General features: G+C 56.1%; 1 protein-coding gene across 1 annotated transcript in view; it reads left to right on the top strand.

Moving 5' to 3' along the window:
* SLC6A20 (solute carrier family 6 member 20) overlaps window positions 1–23,772 on the top strand; it is a 37,596-nt gene that overhangs the window by 1,402 nt on the left and 12,422 nt on the right. Inside the window, exons 2-5 of the mRNA XM_043587215.1 lie at window positions 14,540–14,680; window positions 16,140–16,231; window positions 20,049–20,276; window positions 23,655–23,765. Coding sequence (XP_043443150.1) covers window positions 14,540–14,680; window positions 16,140–16,231; window positions 20,049–20,276; window positions 23,655–23,765 — 572 coding nt within the window. The remainder of the gene's footprint in view (window positions 1–14,539; window positions 14,681–16,139; window positions 16,232–20,048; window positions 20,277–23,654; window positions 23,766–23,772) is intronic.

The raw sequence follows: 23,772 nt of genomic DNA, 5'->3' as shown, positions 1-23,772 counted from the left end.
CACGGTTTGTGGGTTTGAGCCCCGCATCGTGCTCTGTGCTGACAGCCCAGAGCCTGCTTGGGATTCTCTCTCTCTCTCTCTCTCTCACTCAAAAATAAATAAACTTAAAAAAAGAAGAAGAAGAAAAAAAGAAACTTCCTGAGCTGTCAACTAAAGGGGTTGGTTCAGTAAATTATGGAACATCCATGTAATGGTGTTCTTTGCAGCCACTAAGAAGGAGTTTTCAGAACTTTCGTGTAAGTTTTCTCCTGTCATATTCAGTGGAGGGAGGGGAAGTCAGAATCAAAACTGTGTAAAAGGGATGATCTCAATTATGTTTAAAAATATGCCAAGAAAAGAGACGAGGAAAAAAACACTCCAAAATATTAATAATAGTTATCTCAGAGTGATTTTTCTCTGCTTTGTACTGTGTGTGTGCATGTGAGTGTGTGTCTGTGTGTGTGTGTGTGTGTGTGTGTGTGTGTGAGATGCTTTCTATAATCGGAAATGTTTTTCACCATGAAGGACAATAAGAGATGTTAGACCAAAGGATTCACAAAACGTAACCCGTGTAAGAAGGACCAAGACGTAAAACACTGCTCCCCCTCCCCTTTCCCCACCAGCTCAAAAACAAAACAAAACAAAAACCCAAAGCTTGACAAAAAGTCAATCCATGGAGTTGTTTGGGTTTTGTTTTTTTTTTTTTACATAGCGAATCTTAACTCTCTGAGTCCTTTTTTAAAAGTTTTTAATGTTTACTTATTTATTTATTTTTAAGTAAAACAACTTTTGAAACATTTTTAACATTTACTTTTTATTTTTGAGAGAGAGAGGGAGACAGAGTGTGAACAGGGGAGGGTCAGAGAGAGAGGGAGACACAGAATCCGAAGCAGGCTCCAGGCTCTGAGCCGTCAGCACAGAGCCCGACGCGGGGCTCGAACTCACGGACCCCGAGATCGTGACCTGAGCCGAAGTCGGCCGCTCAAATGACTGAGCCACCCAGGTGCCCTTCTCTGATTCCTTTATTCATTTGAAGGACATAAATACATTATAATTCTTCGAAGGGCCTGTGTTGCCATATGTTGTAACAGCTTCATAACTGACTTTTCAAAGAATTGTCAGCATGAGGTTTCCTCGTCCTGCTGTGCTCGGCACACCCAGCCATGAGACCTCTTTCCTGGCTGCGTGTTTTCCAACCATCGGCCCAGGTGAGCCTTGCTGTCACATGACTGTTTAATTCCTTGTTAATAACAACACCGTCCCCTGAATCGTCTCCAGGTGACACAGGTAGGCTGGAGTCGTTCTGGAACAGAATATATGGAGGGAGTTGCTGGGGACACCTCAAGCCCTCCGGGACTCAGAAAAGGAGAGAAGAAGAAACCCTAGGGGCGCCTGGGTGGCTCAGTCGGTTGAGCCTCTGACTCTTGATTTCGGCTCAGGTCATGATCTCACGGTTCATGGGTTCGAGCCCCGTGTCGGGCTCTGTGCTGACAGTGCAGAGCAGAGCCTACTTGGGATTCTCTGCGTGTCCCTCTCCCTCTCTGCCCCTCCCTCGCTCGCTCTCTCTTTCTTTCAAAATAAATGAATTAAAAAAAAAAAAGGGAAGAAGAAATCCTGGGTCTGGTACATAGTGTATACTTGGGCTGGATGGGTGGATGGAGAAATGCTGGCTGATGGATGGGCGGGCACGGAGGAGAGGACGGGTGGGTGGCCGGCTGGAGGCGTCCGAGGTGGGCAGGTACAGGCTGGGCCGGTGGCACCCCCTTAAGCATAAGTGTCTACAGAATAAAAGACGAAACAGCTTATCCAGGCACAGTTAGGACTTCGTCACCTGACACCGGCCCCTATTTCCACCCCACCGTCTGCTATCCGTTCATCTTCTAGTCCCGCCAACTATTCTGGACCACTTCTCTGTCCAGAGAATGGGCATTCCCTGCCTCTACACTTTGCACGAGGTTATTTCCTCCCCCTGGGAAGCCGCCGTTAGCCTGGGGCCCCCTTTCCCGGTCTCCCCCCAGCCCCACGCTGTGAAGCAGCCGGGTCAGAAGAGGCGCCGGTATTTGTTGGACGGATGAGCAAGCTCTGTTAGGAAGAGTGCAGGAGACGTGAGGTGGGGCTGCCGGTGGTTTCCCCCAAGCCTTGCCCTGCCCGGCAGTGTCACCTGCTGATAGGTGACATATGTGGCCCCAAATCCAGGCCGTTTGCAGACCCACTGTCTTCCCTAAAGCTAAAAGGGAAGCCAAGCACCTCATGAGAGCCTCCAGAGGAGCGTTTAACCTTCTAAATGACCCACCACCTCCCGCCAACAAAGAGCTTGTTTATAAACTACAGAGCCAGGCCGTGCCGAAATACTTCCCAGAATAAAACGGATTAGGGGGTCCGTGCGCCCTTCCACGGGGCTGTGCCTGTGACCCGGAGGCTTGTTCCCGTCCTGCCCTTCCGAGCCAGGCCCAGCACGAGGAATGTTAATTCGGAAGATTACATTCCGGGTACCAACCCCCGCCGTTCAGCGCCCCGGCGCTTGGCAGACGTAAAAGACAGCACAAAACCCCACCTTGAGCGAGTCCCCTGGCCTCGGCGGCCGTGTCAGGGTGGGAGACCGTGTGGTTCCAGAACGGAGCCGGGACACGAACGCGCTGCGCACACCCGTGAGGAAACTAGATACCCCAGCGCCTGATTTGTACGTAAAGGCGCTCGAGTCGCGGAAGAAACGGGGACGCCTGAGAACAGTGGTGTGGCTGGTGGCGACGTGGACGTTTTTTCCCCTAAGTCTTCTCTCTATTATATTTGAACCGTGAAGAGGAAGAAATCGGAGGACACCTGCCTGTGTTGTGGTTGGATGACACCCAGACTGGATGTCCCACGTCCCCCCGAAGCCCCCCCTGCACCTCCCTTCCCTCCTCTCTGGTCCTTAGAGCTGTGCGTCTCCAACTGTAGCCTCCCTGGGGAGCCCCATAAACTGCAGGTCTGTGACCCCTGCCCCCTGAGACCCTGACTCAGACCTGCAGTGAGGCAGGGACGGGATCTGCCTTTCTAACCAGCACCTAAGGGGTACGGATGCTGCGGGGCCACGGAGCACAACTTGGACGAAGGTCAGGGTTGCTCCGGTGCCCCCCAGGGCCACCAGCTGCTGGGAGCCAGGTAGTGGGGTGCTGGGAAATGTTGATCAGCTGCCGGGGACAGGGTGGGGGGGGAGGGGAGGGGAGGAAGTAAGACCTCAAGTGTAGCATTTGATGATAATCGCAGTGCAAACGCTCCCTCCAGGGCCGATTTCACACTGTGATGTCCCCACGTAAGGTCCCAGCAGGTGGCGGTGGCAGAGATGTGGGCAGCTGGCTCTCGTGCGCGAGCTGGCCCCAGCGGCCCCACGCGCCCCTGCAGCCGCAGCCCTCCAGGCCAGCGCCCGGCCTGGGACCGAGCCACATGTATGTGCGCGCATGTGGGTGCCCGCGTGGGGCGGGAAGCTGAGTTTCAGGGCTTTGTCGTCTGTCAAACACATGAAGGTTCCAAGGTCGGCTCCCGAGGCTGGGTTCCGGCCGTGAGGCAGTGTGGTCAGCGAGTCCCTTGAGGAGCCACGTCTGGTGCCCGGGCTGGGGTTTCGGGACTCGGTGCCCCGGGAGACAGCAGCGTGCGAAGCGTTTCCGGCGGTCGGTGCTGTCACCCCCACTTAGAGGTGGGGGACAAGTCCAGAGAAGAAAAGGGGGCTCCTGGAGGTGTAGCTGGGGCTCAGGCCACTCCTGCGTCCGAGCCAGGGCTCTCTCTAGGCCCCCTACGTCGGGGTCTCATCTTCTGATCCGAGCAGGCCAGGAGTGACCTGCAGTAGATGGGAGTCCCAGGCCCGGACTCGCCGTGACTCAGGGCACTTTACTTTCCCGCACGGTCTCCTGTGACGCTCAACCACGGAGGGGGCCTGGCCCAGCACCTGCTGTCTGCAGTGTCCCCAGGGGAAGCCTTCCTATGGCTGTCAGGCCAACCCCCTCTGCGCCTCTGCCCTGCCCCCAAATGTCTGGTGCCCTCCCTCCGCTGGGCGTACCCTGTACTCCTCATCCTCTCCAGGAGACCTCCTCCTCCCTCAGTTAAAAGGGACTCTAAAGCCATGTCTTACCGTGCACAGCACCGTGGGCTCAGACACGGCTCACCCCCGTCCCCCACGGTGCGGAGGAACAGCCAAGATACAGTGCCCACCTGCCCGTGGAGAAGCCTCAAACCCGTCTACACGTTAGCATCACCCGGGAGCTGTGAAACACGCCGACGTCTGTCCCTCCCCAGATCCTGATTGAGCCGGTCTCATGTGTGGCCTGAACATTAGTTTTAAAGCTCCCCAGGGGATCCTACTGTACACGGGGATGAGAACCGCCGTCGTCTATCCTGTTCCAAACAGGAAGGAGAATAGAGAAGTACACGCTCAGCGGTATAAACGTCCTAGGAATTAATTTCAGTCCTTCAACAAGTATTGAGTATCTGCTGCAGGCCAGGGGCAAAGGTGGTCATCGCCCTTAAGGGGGCGGCACCACGGAAATGGCCCTTCCACACGGGGGGCAGCAAGAGCTTCCGCGGACGGTTCTTTGGGAGGCTTCACTGAAATGACTCGAGGAAGGACTCACTGCCCGAGAGAACCCAGGAAGGCTCCCGGCCGTGGTGGCATTTCATCTAGGCCTTGACAGAGGAGTCCGAGCTCATCAGGTAGATTTAGGGACAAAAACCTTCCAGGCAGAAGAAACCCCCGTGTGCCAAAGACACAGAAGGGTATGCCTCCGAGGGGAATGGCTGGAAACTCTACGTGGCCCGGACGTATGGGGTGGGCGCCGGGGCAAAGGCGGGAGGGGAGAGGAGGAAGGCGAGGAAGGTTCCAGCATGAACCCAAACCAAAGAACCCTCAACAGCTTCGCTGGGAAGTTAGAACTTCCCTTGGGGAGCAGAATCAGGATCTCAGGTGGGGTGCGGTACCCTCAGAGCCATAGTTGACAGGGGCCGGGGCCATGCTGGCACAGGGGGTGGGCAAGGAGGGGTGGGGGCAGACGAGCAAGTTTTAGACCAAGGCGTCAGGCAGGGTAAGGGCGGGGGGCGGGGGTGGGTACTTTTCATTTTTCTTACTTGTGTCTTCCTTCTCCGTTTCCCAAAAGTTGACTGGTGTCGACTCCAAATAACAAACTGTTGGGGGAAAGCCAAGATGGGAGGGGTCAATGAGGAGGAGGAGAAGGCCTTGGGGTGGAGGGGCGCAGAGGATAGGACAGCGCTCCTCAAAGTGTGGTCCCCACGCCAGCAGCTTCAGCCTCCCCTGGGGATGTGTGATCCGTGCCCCTTAAACTGAACACGTACACACCCCAAGAAGAAAAAAGAATCAGGTTAAAAAGTCCTCGTGTGGTTTGGTAGAGACCAAGGTGTGTAAGCAGGAAGGGAGCATGCGTCCGAGCAAACCTTCCCCTGAAAGTGGCTGCATCTGATTGTTTGGGTCTTTGTTGGTCTCAAAGGCCAGAGCGAGATTCGCGGACATAAACGTCATACAGAGAGAGGATTTTCTCTTTGTCGTGAGCCTCTTGGGAGCAGCAAACAGATACGGCGCTGGCTGTGATAATTAGAAAAATAAGCAGCAACGTGTTTTAGAAGGACATACGCGCGTGTGTGTGTTGGGGGGGGGGGGTCCCAAATGTGATACGTGTTCATGGTAGAACATTTGGAAAACTAGAGAAATATACAAAGAAAGAAAATACAAAACCATCCCCAATTCCAATACCCAAGGTCATGCTGTTACTGGTTTTTTGTTTTTTTTTTTTTGCTTAAAAAAAATTAAGAGCATGTTTTGTATGTAATTTAGTGTCTTGCTATTTCTTACCTCACCTCTGACCATCATTTCCAAAACCGTCCGATACTCTTTGAAGCTATGAACTTAAAACGGCTCCGTGCGGGTCCGTGGACATACGGAACAGCTTATGTACCCACTCTCCAGTGTGGAACTTCATCTCGCACAACTTGCAAGCTGTATGTCTAGGTGGGAAATACATTTGCATCAGTGGTGCCTCGGGACCGTATGGCTCCTAGCACGAAGGGGGAGAGGGCCAGCTAGAGACCCTCCCCCATGTCCTCTGCTGGTTACAAATGTCTTGAGCCTGCTCTTGACCCCCCGGAGGGTGCACCAGAGGTCTCTCTGGGAAGTAAGTACTTTTTGTAGATATCAGCCAACTTGTCCTTGTGAATGGCCGCTGGGGCTGCCCGACGCGGTGAAACCCCCACCTCAGGGGGGTGGGCTTCCCTGGCGAGAGGGACAGGCGTCCACCCTGCTAGAAAGGGCTGCTGTGTCCCCTGGGGTGCCCTCCTCCTCTCAGGGTGCCTCTCTCCTCCCCCTGCCCGATTTTCCCTCGGATTCTGGGAGATGGGCATACACTTCCCACAGTTGGCCACTCTGTCAGGTCTAACTTCTCAGCTGCAGGTGGGGCTGAACGACCGTCGTGTTCCGTGGGGCGAATCTTCCAGGCTGGAACACTCAGACCTGTGTCTCCAGACCTCCAGACAGCCCACCGTTTTTGCCCCCTGGTGCATAGGACACGAGAGCTCACAAAACTTAATTTTTTTTTTTTTTAACCTGGGACTAGTGGGGCCTTTCAGGAACGCAGCCAGGGAAGCGTCTGGTAGAATTTGTTACTGTTCCGGATGCTGTCTTGGCAGCCTTCTGTCTTGCTTGGTTCTCCCTAGAGACACAGGAAGTGCTTGGGCTTGCCATCCGTGCCTCATCGCCTGTCCTTTCCACTTTCTCCTTTCTCCTTGAGCTACAGGGTAATTTCTCAAGGTTGTAGGGTTTTTTGTTGTTGTTTGTTAGGTTTTTTTGTTTTGTTTTTGCTTGTTTTTTGTTTGTTTCTGCTTATTGCCTCCATTGGCTTTAAATTCACCTGCCGTATGTTTTTCATCTTCAGACATTTCTTCTTCTTCTTAGATTATCCTTCATCATCGTCCAATGCTGTTCCATAAACACGGGGTCCTCTTGGCTCTCCTAAGAGAAGGTACTAGAAATTTGCTAACACATTTCTTCTGTTTCTCATGACAAATCAATTTCAGAGGAAGACAGTTGCTCCGATGCCTTAAAGTGGCCCTTGTATTTTGATCTACGGTGTATTATCGTAGGTGCAAAGGCTTCCTTCTGAGGGCTCAGCCTTTCTGAGGGAGGTGCAGGCCAATATAGACTTGCCCAAGGTGTATATTAATACAGCCACAAAATAAAGCGAGAGTTCAGAGGAATCTTGGATGAAATTTTAGCAACATGATGAACTGTACCAGGCCTCTCTGTCAACTCTCTCTGGTAATAGCTTCCCATATTGCCCACCCAAGTAGAACCACCATCGGAGAGCCTCTTACCATCAAGCAGTCACTCAGCAAACACTTACTGACCCCCTACTCCATATCCGGCCCTGTTAGGGGCTGGAGACCCCGTCTCTGTACTTGGAAGCTGTTTAGGGAAGTAGGGGCGGAGAGAGCGGTAGACAGTGAGCAGGGACTGTGAGGGGGGCACCCCACTTACCTTTGGGTGACCTGCAAAGGTTTCTGGAGGAAGTGATGTGCGTGGAAGTTCTGGTGAGGCCTGAAGGATTCTGTCCTGCCTCCAACAAATATTCCCGGGGCTCTGCTCTCTGCCCAGTGCTGCTCGCTCTGTTCTGCACAGACCAGGGAGCAAGAACATCCGTGCTAAGGGGAGACAGACACCAACTAGTCAAAGTCACAGCAGAATTTCACGTGGGTAACTGCTCAGAAGGAAGGTCCAGCGGGGTGAGGGGTTGAAGGCTCACTGTGGCGTGGGGACTGTTGTCACTGAGGCAGACCGGGAAGGCCCCTCTGAGGAAGGCAGGTTCGGCAGAGAAATGAGAGGAGGGAGAGAGCGGTCCAGGCTGAGGGAACAGCCAGGGCGAGCGTGCAGAGGCCGGCCCCACAGGAAGGGCCCCGTGGCTGCAGCGGCGTGAGGGAGGCCACCAGCCCCGTGCCGCAGAGGCCAGGGGCGGGAGTGCGGGTGTTATTCTAGGTGTGAGGAGAAGCCAAAGACGGTTTGCCCAAGTGGGAGGGCGGGGGGCTTCTCTGACAATAAGCTGTCGCGGGCAGCTGTAGAGCAGACGCGAGAAAACCACCAAGAGGACTGCGGCCGAGACATCATGGCGGGTGCTGGGGAGTTGGCCGCGAGCAAGGGTTCTCCAGGCTCAGAACTGTCTTTATATCCTCGGAATATGTGTCCTCAGTGACTGTAAACATCCACCTCACCCAGAGTGATGCAGACGCACACGGGGCCGGGCCACCCGCTTGTCGTGACCCATCTCGGCTCAACAGGCCACCCTAGAACTTAAGGACTTAGAAGGAAGGATGGAATTAGAAAGTCGCCGAGCGGCAACCAACATGGAGACTGTTGTTCCCGGCAAGATTCCAGCGAAATCTAGAGGGCACAGGTCTGGTGGGCAATAGGATGGCTACCTCATCTCAGAATATCTCCCGGCAAGACACGGAATCGTTTCTAAGGGCACACAGGAACTTTCCCCCGAGATACCTGGCAGACCCCACCTTGGCCAAGTGAGCAAAGTTAACCTGGCCGGGAATGGGGCGAAGCAGCATCACCTGCCTCTGGACAAAGACCCAGATCGCTTCAGGGTTCCTGCCAAGACCCAAAGCGAGGGACGTTCCACAGAATAACTGGCTAGTACCGTCCAACAGGTCAAGGTCATGAGAGACAAAGAGAGCCTGGGAGGCCGTCCCGTCGAAGCTGACAGACGAGATGTGACCTTAGGTGCCATGCGTGATGGTGAGACCGGAGGGAGGGCAGGGGTGGGGTCGTTGGTCAAATTCCAATAGGGGTGGGGGGGAGTAGAGGCTGAAACAGTGAATTCTTTCTCACAGTTCTGTGGGTGCCTGGGAAGTTCTCTGCCGGCTTCATCGGGCCTGGCTCTCATGGTGGCATCCACTGGCGGCTGGAAAGCCCTCACACGTGCGTGCTTGGTGCTGAGTTGGATGGGCCCTCGGTTCTCCTCCAGTGGGGCTTTTCATCCCCGGGTCCCCTGGACCGGCTTCCAAACGTGTCAGCCTCAGGGCACGCACTCCAAGAGGTGGTGGTGAGGCTGTAGGGCGTCCTGAGGCCCAAGCTCTGGAACCATCATGGCGTCCTTTCCCCCACATCCTGTTGGACAGAACTGGTCCCAAGAGCAGCCCAGATTCACGGGCGGGGGAGACAGGAATCCGTTCACAGGAGCAGCTTCAGGGAATGTGTGGCCATATTGAATCTCTCACAACGTGCCCCATCCAGACACACGGGAGTGAAGGCCTTTGCCTCTCCCTGATGATAGGGTCTCCTCATGCTAAGGCAGTGTCAGAGGTTGTATTTTATATAATTTAATTTAATTTAATTTAATTTAATTTAATTTAATTTAATGTAGTAAGCTTCACACCCAGTGCAGAGCCCAACACAGGGCTTGAACTCACAACCCTGAGATCAAGAGTCGAACGCTTAACCGACTGAGCCACCCGGGTGCCCCTCAGAGGTCTTACATCAAAGGAGCATGGGGAGCACTCCAGTGGGAAGAGGGTCGGTTAGTGGGTTCGTTTTCCAACTGATCACAAAACTGATTTTTCTCTTAGCGAGATATATTTACGTGCGGAAAAATACGCTTTTGTTGGTGTAGTTTTATGAATTTTGATGAATGTATGGTTGTATTCCCACCACCAAGTAACACCCCTTACTGTCAAGCCCTCCCATTCCCAACGGCCCGCGGCCACAGGTCTGTTTTCTGTCCCCCCAGGCTTGCCTTTTCCAGAATGTCACATAAATGGAGTCGTACAGCCTGTAGCCTTTTTTTCTTTTTTAACACTTATTTATTTTTGAGACAGAGACAGAGCATGAACAGGGGAGGGTCAGAGAGAGAGGGAGACAGAATCTGAAACAGGCTCCAGGCTCCGAGCTGTCAGCACAGAGCCCGACGCGGGGCTCGAACTCACGGACCGCGAGATCATGACCCGAGCCGAAGTCGGCCGCTTAACCGACTGAGGCTCCCAGGCGTCCCAGTCTGTAGCCTTTTGAATCTGGCATCTTTAACACGGCATCATGCTTCTCAGAGTCTCCGATGTTGTTGCGGGAATTAGTAGTCTGTCCCAGAATTTACTTATCCACTGGCCCACTGGATGCTAATTACGTTGTTTCCGGTTTCCGACAACTCTGAAGGGAGCTGCTGTAAACATTCACATACAGGTTTTTGTGTGAGCGTACGTTGTCTTTTTTTCTAGAATAAACACGCTGGAGTCAACTCACTGAGCTGTAGGGTCGGTGAGTGAGTGCTTAGCCTCACAAGAAACTGCCAAACCGCTTCCCAGAGTGTCTACACCATTTTGCATTCCACTAGCGACGCGAGGGTGGGTTCCCCCCGGGGCCTCGCCAGCACTTTGTGCTTTCAGCCTTTCTTACTTTAGCCGTTTCATCCCAAGAGGTATGTGGTGGCGTCTCATTTGGTTGACATTTGCTCGTTTTCAGAATACAAGCTGGTGTTGAGCATCTTTTCGTGGGCTAATTTGCCATGCGTGTATTTTTTTGTACCTTTATTGAACGGGTTTCTTTTTTTCTTTTTCATCATTGTTGAGTTTTGAGAGTCCTTTATAAATTCTAGGCACCGAGTCGTTTCCAGACACGTGTTTTGCAGAAGTCCCTCCCAGCCTCTTAGCTTGCCTTTTTCACTTTCTTAACCGTGCCTTTCACGGAACACAGTTTTCAAATGAGATCTAACTCATCAATACTTTTCTTTCATAGACAGTGCTTTCGACGTGGTATCCAAGAGATCTTTGCCTCGCCTTACGGTCAGAGGGATGTTCTCCTGGGCTATCTTCTAGAAGCTTTATAGTTTTGAGCTGTGCACATAGGTCTGTGATCCATTTTGAGATTTGGGGGAGGAGGTATAAAATGGGAGATGGGGGTGGAGATTCGTTTTTTTTCTGCGTGTGGGCGTTCAGTTGTTCTGACATCACCCGTTAAGAAAATAGTTGCTGGGGCGCCTGGGTGGCTCAGTCAGTTAAGCGTCCGACTTCAGCTCAGGTCATGATCTCACAGTCCGGGAGTTCGAGCCCCGCGTCAGGCTCTGGGCTGATGGCTCAGAGCCTGGAGCCTGCTTCCGATTCTGTGTCTCCCTCTCTCTCTGCCCCTCTCCAGTTCATGCTCTGTCTCTCTGTCCCAAAAATAAATAAACGTTAAAAAAAAAAAATAAAAGAAAAGAAAATAGTGGCTGAGCAAATTCGCTGGGATCGTGCGTTTGGATACTTGGAGGATGGATAATGGAAATGACTGATGGGCAGGCCTCAAGAGCCCCCATGCTATCACCTGGGCACGGGCCTTGGATTTCCAGCTTCCCATGGGCACTGGGCCATCAGCCCGGCCCTGTCAAAGACCTTGCCAGGCCTCCTGTGGTTACTGTTTAACGCCTTGGGGAAAAATGAGCTTTTTCTTAGAACCACTGAGGGTTTGAATGTTGCTGGGTTTGTAGGTGGCAGCCCCCTTCCAGTCCAAGAGCAGCCGGCCTCTTGGACTCTCTGCTGCTGAGAGGCACCTGGTAAGACGTCCAAACACGTTTCCCTGGGGCAGGTAGGGGGCGGGGCCTGGCAGTCATCAGAACAGAGTCCAGAAGTGAGAGGGTAGCGCTTGTCGTAGGCCCCCGTGTGAGCAGGGAGGACGAGGCCGGGAATGTGAGGCCCGGTGGTCCCACGCGCACGGCCGTGGCTTTCTCTCCACGGTGGGAGCTGACTCGGCCTGATCTCTGCGTGGCCCTGGTGCCAGCCACTCTCCTTCTGGGATCTCTGTCCCGAGGAAAGAACCGAACACGTGGACCAAGCTTGGTCCCACTGCTCTGTTGAGGATGGCAGGGACCCAGGGCACCTGAGTGGCTCAGTCGGTTAAGCGACCGATTTCAGCTCAGGTCATGATCTCACGGTTCATGAGTTCAAGCCCCGCGTCGGGCTCTGTGCTGACAGCTCGGAGCCTGGAGCCTGCTTCGGATTCTGTGTCTCCCTCTCTCTCTGGTCTTTCCCCGCTCATGCTCTGTCTCTCTCTCCTTCAAAAATAAATAAAAACATTAAAAAAAAATTTTTTTACATGATAGCAGGGACCTAGCTACAGCCCAGTGTCCGAGGACCAATGAAATGAATCTGGGTGTGTTTTCCAAGTGGGATGACGTACAGCTACACGAGGGTGACACAAATGGTCGTGTTGTGGTCGGGGGAGGAAACCAGGCTCTGGGGCAACACGTAAGCACGACGGAGGCATTTTCGTAAATATCCGATGTTCACGGAAGCATACGTATTTCATTCTTTACCTGAACACTTTTGGAACCAGTTCCTTCTGTAACCTGCCCTTAATCCCTGCAGCTGTAATGTCAGGGTTTTATTTTAATCAAGAGTCCTGCCCTCTTCTCCTCTGGGACCTTTTCCCGGGTTCTCTGCCAAGTTGCTGGGAGCAGGGGGGAGGGATTAGCAGGACTTCAGGGAAGGAGGGGCGGGGCTCACAGGAGAAGCTTTGGGCAGGGCTGTGCAGGGCAGGGGTGTGGGGAGCCCCCAGCAGGCTGCCTGCCTCTGTCCAGGTGCCAGCAGTGGGGAGGGCTTCCATAGTCCATCCACACCCCCTGGCTCCGTACTATCTCCACAGGCTCTTATCTGCAGATGGCCCCGAGGAACCGAGGAACCGGTGGGTTTTAAATTTGCGTTAGCCATAGTACTCTTTATTAAAACAAAATGTTAAGCTGAGGGCCACTGTGTAAAACAGATACACATACAGTGGAGGTGCTCTGTAAAAGGAGATGGTGGCCTAGGCTCTGTCTGTTGAGGACCGCTTGTCTCCCCATGCATAGACACCAAGCCCCTGCCTCTGCCATTGGTTGCTACCACAGAAGATGGAATAGGGTTTCTGGCAGAGGGGCTGGGGCAGCTGAGGCATTGAGGGAGGCACTCAAGGGGCTTGGGACAATGGCAGTTTACCACCCAGGATGGAAGTATTTAAAGTTTTTAACTAGCAAGTCTGCATGTTATCACAGATGGATGAATGGCTGGATGGAGAAAGAGAAAGATAGAAAGGATAGAAGGATGGATGGATGGATGGGTGGATGGATGGATGGGTAGATGGATGGATGGATGGTTGGATGGTGAACGGATGCATGGATGGTTGGATGGTGGGTGGGTGGGTGGATGGATGGTTGGGTGGTGGATGGATGCTTGGATGGGTGGATGGATGGATGGGTGGGTGGGTAGATGGATGGATGGATGGTTGGGTGGGTGGATGAGTGAATGGGTGGATGGGTGGGTAGATGGATGGATGGATGGATGGTTGGATGGTGGGTGGATGGTTGAATGGGCGGGTGGGTGGGTGGGTGGATGGCTGGGTGGTGGATGGATGCTTGGATGGGTGGATGGATGGATGGGTGGGTGGGTAGATGGATGGATGGATGGTTGGTTGGATGGATGGGTGAATGGGTGGATGGATGGGTGGGGGGTGGGTGGATGGGTGAATGGGTAGATAGATGGGTGGGTAAGTGGATGGGTGGATGGATTCTTGGATAGCTGGATGGATGGATGGATGGATGGTGGGTGGGTGGGTGGTTGAATGGGTGCATGGGTAGGTGGATAGATGGATGGGTGGGTGGATGGATGGATGCTTGGGTGGGTGGGTGGGTGGGTGGATGAATGGATGGGTGGGTGGATGGATGGGTGAATGGGTGGATGTATAGGTGGGTGGATGGATGCTTGGATGGGTGGATGCTTGGATGGGTGGTGGATGGATGGATGGATGGTTGGTTGGATGGATGGGTGGCTGGGTGGATGACGGATGGATGGATGGTGGCTGGGTGGTTGAATGGGTGGGCGGATGAATGGATGGTTGGTTGGGTGGTGGATGGATGCTTGGATGGGTGGATGCTTGGATGGGTGAATGGGTAGATAGATGGGTGGGTAAGTGGATGGGTAGATGGATACTTGGATAGCTGGATGGATGGATGGATGGTGGGTGGATGGATGGATGGTTGGATGGTGGGTGGGTGGTTGAATGGGTGCGTGGGTAGGTAGATAGATGGACGGGTGGGTGGGTGGGAGGATGGATGGATGGGTGGCTGGATGGATGGGTGAATGGGTGGATGCATGGGTGGGTGGATGGATGCTTGGATGGGTGGATGGTTGGATGGGTGGGTGGATGGGTGGCTGGGTGGATGGATGGATGGATAGTTGGTTGGATGGATGAGTGGCTGGGTGGATGGATGGATGGTTGGATGGTGGGTGGATGGGTGGGTGGATGGATGGATGCTTGGATGGGTGGATGGATGAATAGAAGAAAATGGATAGGTGATGTACGGGCGAGGGGAATGAAAGAACAGTGGGCTGTGGGAAAGGTGGGAGAGAGTGCGGGCAGAAGGATGGAGGATGAGTGGAGATGTGGGAGGATGAGTGGGTGGAAAGGTAGAAAGATGAATGGACAAGTGGAAAGACGGAAGGAAGGGAGGGTGGATGTGCATGGAGGTCAGGTGGGCTCCGGAGTTAAACTCATCGGTGATGGCCTGGTGTTGGCTCTGGACACCCGCAGGTAGTTTCCTGGTGCCCTACATCATCATGCTTGTTGTAGAGGGCATGCCCCTCCTGTACCTGGAGCTGGCAGTGGGCCAGCGCATGCGGCAGGGCAGCATCGGTGCCTGGAGGACCATCAGCCCCTACCTTGGTGGTGTTGGTAAGTGGGCACTCTCCTGGATCCTGGACAGCAGGGGGTGTGGGTGGGAGCCCGTTGGCTGGCAGGGCAGCCGGAGCAAGGGGCGAGCGCCAGGCCCAAGAGAGAGGCCCGGAGGGGGTGCCGCGGGATGTCGGCCGACGGGGGCTGGATCCCTTACCCGCAGGTCGGTGAAGACGGCGGGGAGGCACACGCTCTGGGGGGCCGATACCACACTGCTTCTCTTCCGTGAGCCTCAGCTGGCTCTTCTGTAAAAGGAAATAGCTGCCCAGCCAAGGAGCTGCAACTCAGTCTCCCAGCAGCTACCGCTCTGGGAGCTCTAACTGCTCCTTGCTAATGATTACTAATGGCTCCTTCTCGTGAGCACCTACTACGTGCCGGGTGCCAGCCTGTATGATACCTGCACACGAGCTCGTGATATCTTTGTTGCACCACCGAGGGCCCGTGGGGTGGCCCGTTAATGTCTCCAGTGCGGGGAAGCAGAGGGGGACATGGGTGGCGCGCTGGGCGCGCTGTGCCTCCCGTGTCCCCTGAGTTCCTCCGAGCTGGTGCGTCCCCGGCGCCTCTCGGCGATGGTTAGTTAACCCGCCCTGCACAACCCTCACGTTCCAGGGCTGCCTGTGGGCGGGAGGAACTTTGGCCAGCCCTTGGCCACGGTGTCTTCTGCTCAGCCCTCCCGCCTCCAGCCAGGTGGGCAGGGAAGCGGAGCGGTGTTTCAGGAGCAAGGAGGGTGTATGCTTGGCGTGGCATGTAGTCTCGGAGGCAGAAGAAGTGTGTCCGTGGCCTCGGGCATCATCTCTGAACCCGAACTGCCTCCTCATCGCGAAGGGCTGTTACTTTTTAACAAGGAGGTGTGTGGTTTTACGATCCGCCCGAGTAATCAATCACAGAGGGCTTCTCAGAGGTGGCATTTGCTGCCTAATAGGAAAGATACCGGATGTGTGTGCCAAGCAGGGGCGCCGGTGAATGTTTAACGGCCAGCTCTCGGGGTGGGGGGGGGGGAGGGGAGGCCTGTTTGCGGCATCCCCTGATACCCGTGGTGTAAACACTTCCGCCCCGGCCAATTTCAGACGGCCAACCACATGTCCCCGAGGGTGGGGGTGGGTGGAGATGCGCACGGTGGCTCTGGGTTGGCGGGGGGGGGGCGGTGTGGGCTCCAGGCCCCTCCACTCCAGACCCCCCTCCACGTACCCCCGTCCCTGGCCACCGCGAGGCAGGGTTTGGCACAAGTGACTCAGCGTCAGGGAAGCCAAGGGGGGAGCACCTGTGACGTCTGGCATCAGGGTGGCGCTTGTCAAAGACAGCCTGCCTCTCGTGCTAAGTTTGCTTTTTTTAATGCTTTTTTATTATGTATTTTTGAGAGAGAGAGAGAGAGAGAGAAAGAGAGACAGAGGGCGAGCCGGGGAGGGGCAGAGAGAGAGGCGGACGCGGGAGTCCTCAGCGCGCGTCTGCCCCCTCCCAGGCCTCGCCAGCGTGGTGGTGTCCTTCTTTCTCTCCACGTACTACAATATCATCAACGCCTGGGCCTTCTGGTACCTCTTCAACTCCTTCCAGGTGAGCGAGCCCGTGCCGGAGCGGGCGCGGGGAGCGGGGCAGGGAGAGGAGAGCAAGGCCACGCCCCGAGGCGGGGGGGGGGGGGGGGCGGGGACAGGGGTGAGGATGGGCGGGGCGGCGGCCTCAGGGGCTGGGGGAGGCTGAGCACCCCACGCGAGCGGAGGGCTCCCGAGCCAGCCAGCCACGGGACCCTGCCGTTGTGTGCGTGTGTGTGCGCGCGTGTGCGCGCGTTTCTGGGGAGCGGGTCTCTGGCTTGCGTCACGTTCTGAAAGATGTGACGACGCCCCCCCCCCCCTAAAGTATGAAGCACCACCAGAGGCTCCAGGGGAGGATGTGTGGATGGAGAGAGCCACCAACCCAGGAAGAGCAGGAGGCCTTGCCCTGCCACGCCCCTCACCCCCACCCATGCCCCCTTCCCCTCCTCCTCCCCCTTCCGGCTCTGGTCGCTTGTCCTGCCAGCCTCCTGGCTCCAGGCGGAGCCCCCACGTTTATTTCCCTGCAGACCAAAGTTCTTCTAGAACGACCGTCGGCACCCCTGTAACACAGCAGGGGCTCCTCCCAAAGATGAACACTTTCAACCTGTATTTCTGATTTACGGCCATAGCTGACGCTCGTGGCAGAAAATGGGAAGGGGCCGAACATCGTAGAGAAGCGAGAACCCTAACTCCTCACTGAGAGGTGCTCTTTGTGTCCAAGCCGAGAGGAGTCTTCCCTTCTGCCGTCTGTGCTCACGGCTCTTCCTCGGCACCCGCCTTTCACTCTCGGGGACCCCCTCCCCGCTGCCCCCGGCTTGCCTTCCAGCAGCCTCCTCCCTCTCGGACAGAAGCTCCCCGGGCAGACGTCACGCCCTTTGCCACTGAACCCGGTCTTTGCAGGACAGACACTGTCCCCAGGGTCCAAAAGCAAGGCAGGGCCGACCAGGGACTGTGGATTAACCCCAACTTGTGGGGCCACGCTCTGGAGCACTTGGGCACAGCCGTGAGCCTTTGGCGCCCCGAGGAATGCCCGGGTGAATGACTTCAGTAGTCAGAACGTGGCATCTACACTCGGAAGATGCTACATCCACGCCCCACTCTGGCCACCCGGTCAACCCTACCCGGGTCGCCCCATGGGGAAATGCCTCGTGTGCATCCCTGACAGGAAGGGCTCTCTGCTCTGAGCTTAATTGCAGCCCCCATCTTCTCCCTGACTCCATGAAGACTGGCCACAGCCCTGCCTCTCCTCTACCTTCTGGGTGGAAACAGCTCCTCTGACTCTCCCCCCTGGTGGCCACTCCTCCTCCTCTGTGCAGAGCTATCATGTACAGTTGGGCGGGTGGTGCACTGCACAATGGAACTCCAACTGAAGAGTTGCCGTATGCATTGCCAGCATTATGCCTCCGTATACTTACAGAAACAGTTTTCCAAAGGTAGAAGCAACGTGTCGTGTTCTAACAAAATCAGGAATAAATTTGACCATCTTCCCAAGGTGAAAATAAGGTTGTCTCAAAAAGTGCAAGGGCCAGCAACTCCTGAAAATCACTCGACTATCCATTCGGTCTGTCCTTCCCAGGCCCCGGGGACTTCTCCTTTAGTTCCCCCACTCTGGAGCCCTCCTCCGTGGTCACGTAATGATAGTACCCGAAGCAGCGGCCGCTCCCTCAAAGCCAGCTCAGGGCCCTGCACAGTCGCAAGCCCTTCAGAGGTAATCACGCAGGAACCGTCACCACAGCCCTGCGATGTGGGGTGCCCCGCATCAGCGGAGGGGAACTGAGTAGCTGTGAGACTGGACGCCAGCAGCCTGGCCTCAGGGGCTGAAGCCTGGCCATCCCCCTAGCAGGCTTCCCAGCCTCCTGTCTAGGACCTTGCCCACAAGGAGCACCGGGGGCTGTTAGGAAACCAGATACAAAATGCGAGCCTGACCCACTGATTCTGAGGAGGGGAGGCTGGCTGCTGGGAAATGGTCAGTTTCGTAAGTCCTTGCACTCACTTAAATTCCTCCCCCTGGGGGAGCTTTCAAACCTCCGAGGCCCGGGCCCCACCCAGACCGATGCAGAGTCACTGGGGGTGCAGCCTGGGCACGGTATTTTTTTTTAAAGCCTCCCCTCTCCCCGGGATTCAGTCATGCAGCCGAGGCTGGGAACCACGCCAGCCCAGGCTGGCTCAGCAATGGTCCAGTGGACGGACCAGTGGCCCAAGGGGGCTGTGGGCTGGGTAGCTCCACCAGACTCCAAGCCCACGAGGGACCCCCCCACCCGCCTGGGGTACGGCGCCGGTTTGCCGCCGAGCATCTCAGTTGGCTCTACGTGGCCGTTCTCTCCATGAGTCTCTGTTGCCCAGCGGTATGGCCAAAGGTCTTTACACATCAGCTGGTTTCCAGGAGCGTGGCAATGAGGGCTACAAGGCCCCAGGAAGCCCGGGCTGGGAAGGGACACTGCGTCACGTCACTGCATTCTGTCACAGGCCAGCCCAGATTCACGGGGAGGGGCCGTAAATGCCGCCTTCCCACGGAAGCAACTGCTGGGGACCATCTTCAGAACTGTTCTGGTCAAAGCTAGAAACGGACTCGAATTTCAACAGGCCAGGGGTCCACCCCCGACCCCTGCACGGGTCCCGAGCATTTTCCAGGTGGACAAAGCTGGGCTCCAGCTGCTCATCGGTAGAGTGGCCCTGGCCCATGAGGTGACGTCTGTTTCCCCTGAAACACACAGATGGAACCCAGGGGGCCAGGACTTGCTTCTGTCAGTGGAGAACTTTTGTCTAATGACATCTGAGCTTACGGGACCCAGAAACAAGCAAAAGTGATGGATGTGGGGCTTGGCAGAGTGGAGGTGGGACTCCTACCCCCTGCCCCCTGCCCCCAGAGCCAGAATTAAATCCACCGCCCGCCCTTCCTCAGCTCCCACTTCTATCCTGTTCATTGTGCACGCATCTCTAGGCTCTTTTGTTCCTAAGTGACAGACAACCCAGTTCAAACTGGCTGAAGCAGAAGAGGCTCTTACTGACTCTATCTACAAAGTCCAGGAGGGGAACTGCTTCAGGTATAGCTTGACTCAGGCTCCACTGAAGTCAGGGAGGCTGAACCTCACCCCTGCCTGACTTCTAAACCCAGCGTCTGTCCTGGGAGAAGCCAGTCCCCACCGCCTGTTAGTGAGGGAAGGACCTGAGTCTCATTCAAGCCAGGACTTGCTAGGAATGTGTGAAAATCAGCCAAGTCCACCCAAATGAGAACAGACTGAAGCAATTTATCCAGAGCTTGCGATCGTTGCCTTCGGCGGAGACCCCAGGGCAGGCAGAGGAATGGGGAAGGTGTGTCAGTGGGGAAAAAAGGCACGGCTTCCGGTGTGCCCGGACTGGGGTAGGGGGGGGCTATCTGTGCGGTGAGGGGAGCAGATTGGGCTTTCTCCGGTTGGTCTGGGGTCGGGGAGCACGTGACTGGCTGTCACTGCCCAGGTCCTGCCCACCCCACTCCAGGCCACTCCCTGCAAGATGCTGTGGCTGGAGTCCGCGGGCTCATTGCTGCAGAGCTTGTGGGTTCTATTCTCGTAGACGGTCTGGCCGTCGTCTGTCTGGTCCGGTGTCTCGGACCCACGGCAGAGCCAGGTGATCCTCAACAAACTCCCGTGGGGTTGCACGGTGCGCGAAGCCCTCTCCCCGCCTCTCTCCTCCCCCCAAGCCCGTCTGTGCCCCTGACCGGCCCTCCTGGTCCCTGTCTGCCTTCGGATGCTCCTGGCCTTTGGGGACCAGGCACCCTTCCCGTCAGGCCCATTCCCGTCCTTCCCTGCTCTGCCCTTCGGCCCCAGCCCTCACCTGGCCGTGTGCTTGTTCTGATCCCCAAGGACCCCCTGCCGTGGTCCGTGTGCCCGCTGAACGGCAACCGCACAGGCTACGACGAGGAGTGTGAGAAGGCATCCTCGACGCAGTACTTCTGGTACCGGAAGACCCTCAACATCTCGCCGTCCATCCAGGACAGCGGGGGCGTGCAGTGGGAGCAGGCGCTCTGCCTCCTCCTGGCCTGGCTCGTGGTGTACCTCTGCATCCTGCGGGGCACCGAGTCCACCGGCAAGGTGGGTCCGCACAGCGCCCCCCCCCCCCCCCCGCCCGGGACCTGGGCGGTGCTCGTGAGGGCGCAGAAGCCGTGCTGGGGGGGGGACGGGGCGGGGGGAGGGCAGCGGCGACGTCACCGGCACGAATCCCCTGCGAGGCGACCGTGAACGTGGCCGGAGGTGCTTGAAGTTGCGGTCTTGAAGTGGGGGCGCTCCCGGTCCCTACACGGATGAGCATGTCTGTGCCAGGCAGCTGTCCCCAAAGCCACACCACCTGAGCGGCACCGAACACCTCGACAGTGAGTCTTCCCTTCTTTAAAAGCCTTAAGTGACTGCGCACGTCCCCCAGACACCCTGGCCGCTGGCTCTCAAACTGGACGGCACATCCGGGTCACCTGGAGAGCTTCTAGAACTCTGGTATCTCAGGTCCTCCCCCAAGAGGCCCTGGAGTGATCAGGGCAGGGAGGGACTTGAGCCTCGGGATGTTAAAAGCTTCCCCCGGGAGGGTTCTAATCTGCAGCTGAGTCTGAGAACCTTTGCTCTGAGCTGCTGGTCAGGCCTGATTTCCAAACCTTCTCTCCTTGGTGCACCCCCAGCTTTATACTCCTTCCGGGGGCGCGGGAGGGGGCTGAGATGCTCTTGAACTCTAATCTGCCCCAGGTGGAAAGTGTTTCCTGCAGTGTTTCCAGCACCTGCCATCTTTCTCAAGCTGCGGCAGGCGCCCTGGACCCCCGGTGACACCTGCCTCATTCATACCCATTCACTCCTAGCCGGTCCCCTGCGGGCTGGGCGTGCGCCTTGCCTCAGTCTTGCAAAAGCCCTTCGGAGTGGATTTCCTTATCCCACTCACCCGAGGTGTGGAGGGGCAAAGGAGCCAGCCCCGGGGCACCAACCAGTGAGGGCAGAGCTGGGACACACCCAGCTTTGTCCCTAAGACTCCCCACCCTCTTGTCCGGTGAATCGCCTCCTGTTTGCTCTCTCCATACCTTTGGTGACTTGATCCATCCCAACTTTTCCCTTCAGAAGTTCCTAAGAGGCCACCTGCCCTCACCGTCTTGACCGCCTGCGTCGCCTCCTCCAGCCCCACCGTGTTTCTCTTGAGGCAGCAGGACCAGAATGACCCATAGTATCTTAGGCACCCTGCGACGAGCCCAGTACTGTGCCTGGCGTCTTCTGTTGGTCTCCAAGACTCCGTGACGGCCAGCATCGTAGCCCCAACGGCGCCCCGTCCCACGGCCAAGCTAAAAGACTAGTGAACCTTCTCTGGAAGAACTTAGAGCCCGTGGCTACTCACTCTGTCCCATCTCGAAGCTTGGCTAGTATTTTATGCTCATAAAAACATGGGTTTTGCCATGTGTCTCCGCCAGATGATTATGAGCGTGATACAGAAGACCCGAGGGCAGTATCTGTCAACTCTTTCCCAGATCATTTATACAAGTGCCGTATGAGGTCATGCCATGCCATGAACACTTAATCCATTGCCTCTGCTCAAGCCACACCCCGTCTCCATGACAGAGCGCCCCCACAGCTTTATTTATGGGGACTAATTCTGTTAAAAACCGTGTACCATTTCCTGGCCTCTTCTCTTTGGAATCTCCTTTTTTTCCCCTCCAATGAATTGTTGCAGACTGGTCAGAAATGGTTTCTCCCGGTGGTGTAGGCTGGGCCACATGCCCAGCTTCCCTGATGAGGGAGGAGGGAGCCCGGAGAGCCCCTCCCCCCCCACCCAGGACACTTGTTTACCTGAGGGGAAGGAGGGAAGTTCCAGGGACCTGCCTTCCGTGTCCCCTGGCTGTGGACATCGGTCACCCCTCCTCTCTTGCCCTTGATGTCCTTCAGCGCGCTGGCCGATGCCCTCGCCCTCATCTGTCTCTGCCCCATACCCGTCATCCCAGCTGGGTTGATGACTTCTCAAGTCACGATGACCTCGGGGATCAGTGATAAAAGACACGCCCCACCTCTGCTTGCCGTCCCCTGGGGTGAGGGAAAACAAACTGTTCCTCTGGTGGCCTCGGGAGTGGCCGGGAAGGTGGCGCCAATGCCTCAGCGGGAGGGGGGGGGGGGCCCAGTGCGATCCGGGCCCATCTGGACATGGGCCCCCAGGCACATTTCTCACCGGAGGACCCACACCTTAAGCAAAAACCGCCTTCGCAAGATTCTTTTCGCGAAGTACTTCTGGGCTTTAAGTAAAGGGGCTCTGGGGCGCATACGCAGTCGATAGGGGGGAAAGGCGCCAGTTCCCGGACGGGCATCCGGGCACCGGCAGATCCCTGTTCGAAGCCGTGTAAGAGTCAGCAGGACCAGAGCGTGAGGCGGTCGCCCAAACCACCACGAACACCACCGGACTCGTGATACGTGTCGTGTCCGCAGGATCACGATTTGGTCGACCAGAAATGCCATTCACGTCCAGCGTTCAACCCCGCGACAGCGAAGCCGCTCATAAAACATCAGCTCATCGAATTTGTGTCATATTCCTGATGGGGACACGCTCCCCACGCCCACGTCATCACGTTTCCCTTACAAGCTCCTCTCAGGGCCAAGTTTCTCTCGGGGCTCCGTTCTGGAGAGACGTGCCTTGCTCCCAGCCCCCGGGTTTTTTGGGGGTTTCTCTTGGTTTTGTTCTTTCTTTTAAAGACATTGTAAAGCAGGGCGCCTCAGTCGGTTAAGCGTCTGACTTAGGTCGGCTTAGGTCATGATCTTCCGGTTCGTGAGTTCGAGCCCCGGGGAGAGCTCTGTGCTGACAGTGGAGCCTGCTTGGGACTCTCTCTCTGTCTCTCTGTCTCTCTCTCTGCCCCTCCCCTCGCTCTCTCTCAAAATAAATAAATAAACTTAAAAAAAATAACATTTTTTTAATGTTAATGTGCTAGGTATATTTTTGTGGGCTGCCTCAAATCCTTTCTTTCCTGTTTTAACTTTTTATGTTTATTTGGAGAGAGAGAGAGAATGAGTGGGGGAGGAGCAGAGAGAGAGGGAGACACAGAATCTGAAGCAGGCTCCAGACTCCGAGCTGTCAGCCCAGAGCCCGACGCGGGGCTCGAACTCTCGGACCGTGAGATCATGACCCGAGCCGAAGTCGGACGCTTAACTGAACCCCCCAAGCACCCCGGCCTCAAATCCTCTCTGGAATAACGTCCGGTTGAAGGGAGAGTGGCAGGCACAGGTCTCCTGTTTCTCCTGAAGCAGATTGCCCGGCAGTTACGGAGGTGGGCAAATGCATCCCACCTCCCCACTTTCTCCGCCGGCCCAAACTCAAACCCAGCCCCCCTGCACTTGCCAGCTGCCAGCTGGACGTGTGATAGTGTGGTGCTTCGTGAGGCCTTCAGGTCTGTCGCAGGGACAAGAGGGGCACTGTGGGCACCGTGTCTCCAGGACGCTGACTCTGCCCTCTGGTGCCCGCAGGTGGTGTATTTTACCGCGCTGCTGCCCTACTGTGTGCTCATCATCTACCTGGTCAGGGGCCTCACGCTCCACGGAGCCACCAACGGCCTGGCGTACATGTTCACACCCAAGGTACGGG

Source organism: Prionailurus bengalensis, chromosome A2 (assembly GCF_016509475.1).
Source record: "Prionailurus bengalensis isolate Pbe53 chromosome A2, Fcat_Pben_1.1_paternal_pri, whole genome shotgun sequence".
Taxonomy (NCBI): domain Eukaryota; kingdom Metazoa; phylum Chordata; class Mammalia; order Carnivora; family Felidae; genus Prionailurus; species Prionailurus bengalensis.
The sequence above is the reverse complement of the archived record's forward strand: the minus strand, read 5'-3'. Positions and strand labels throughout refer to the sequence as shown.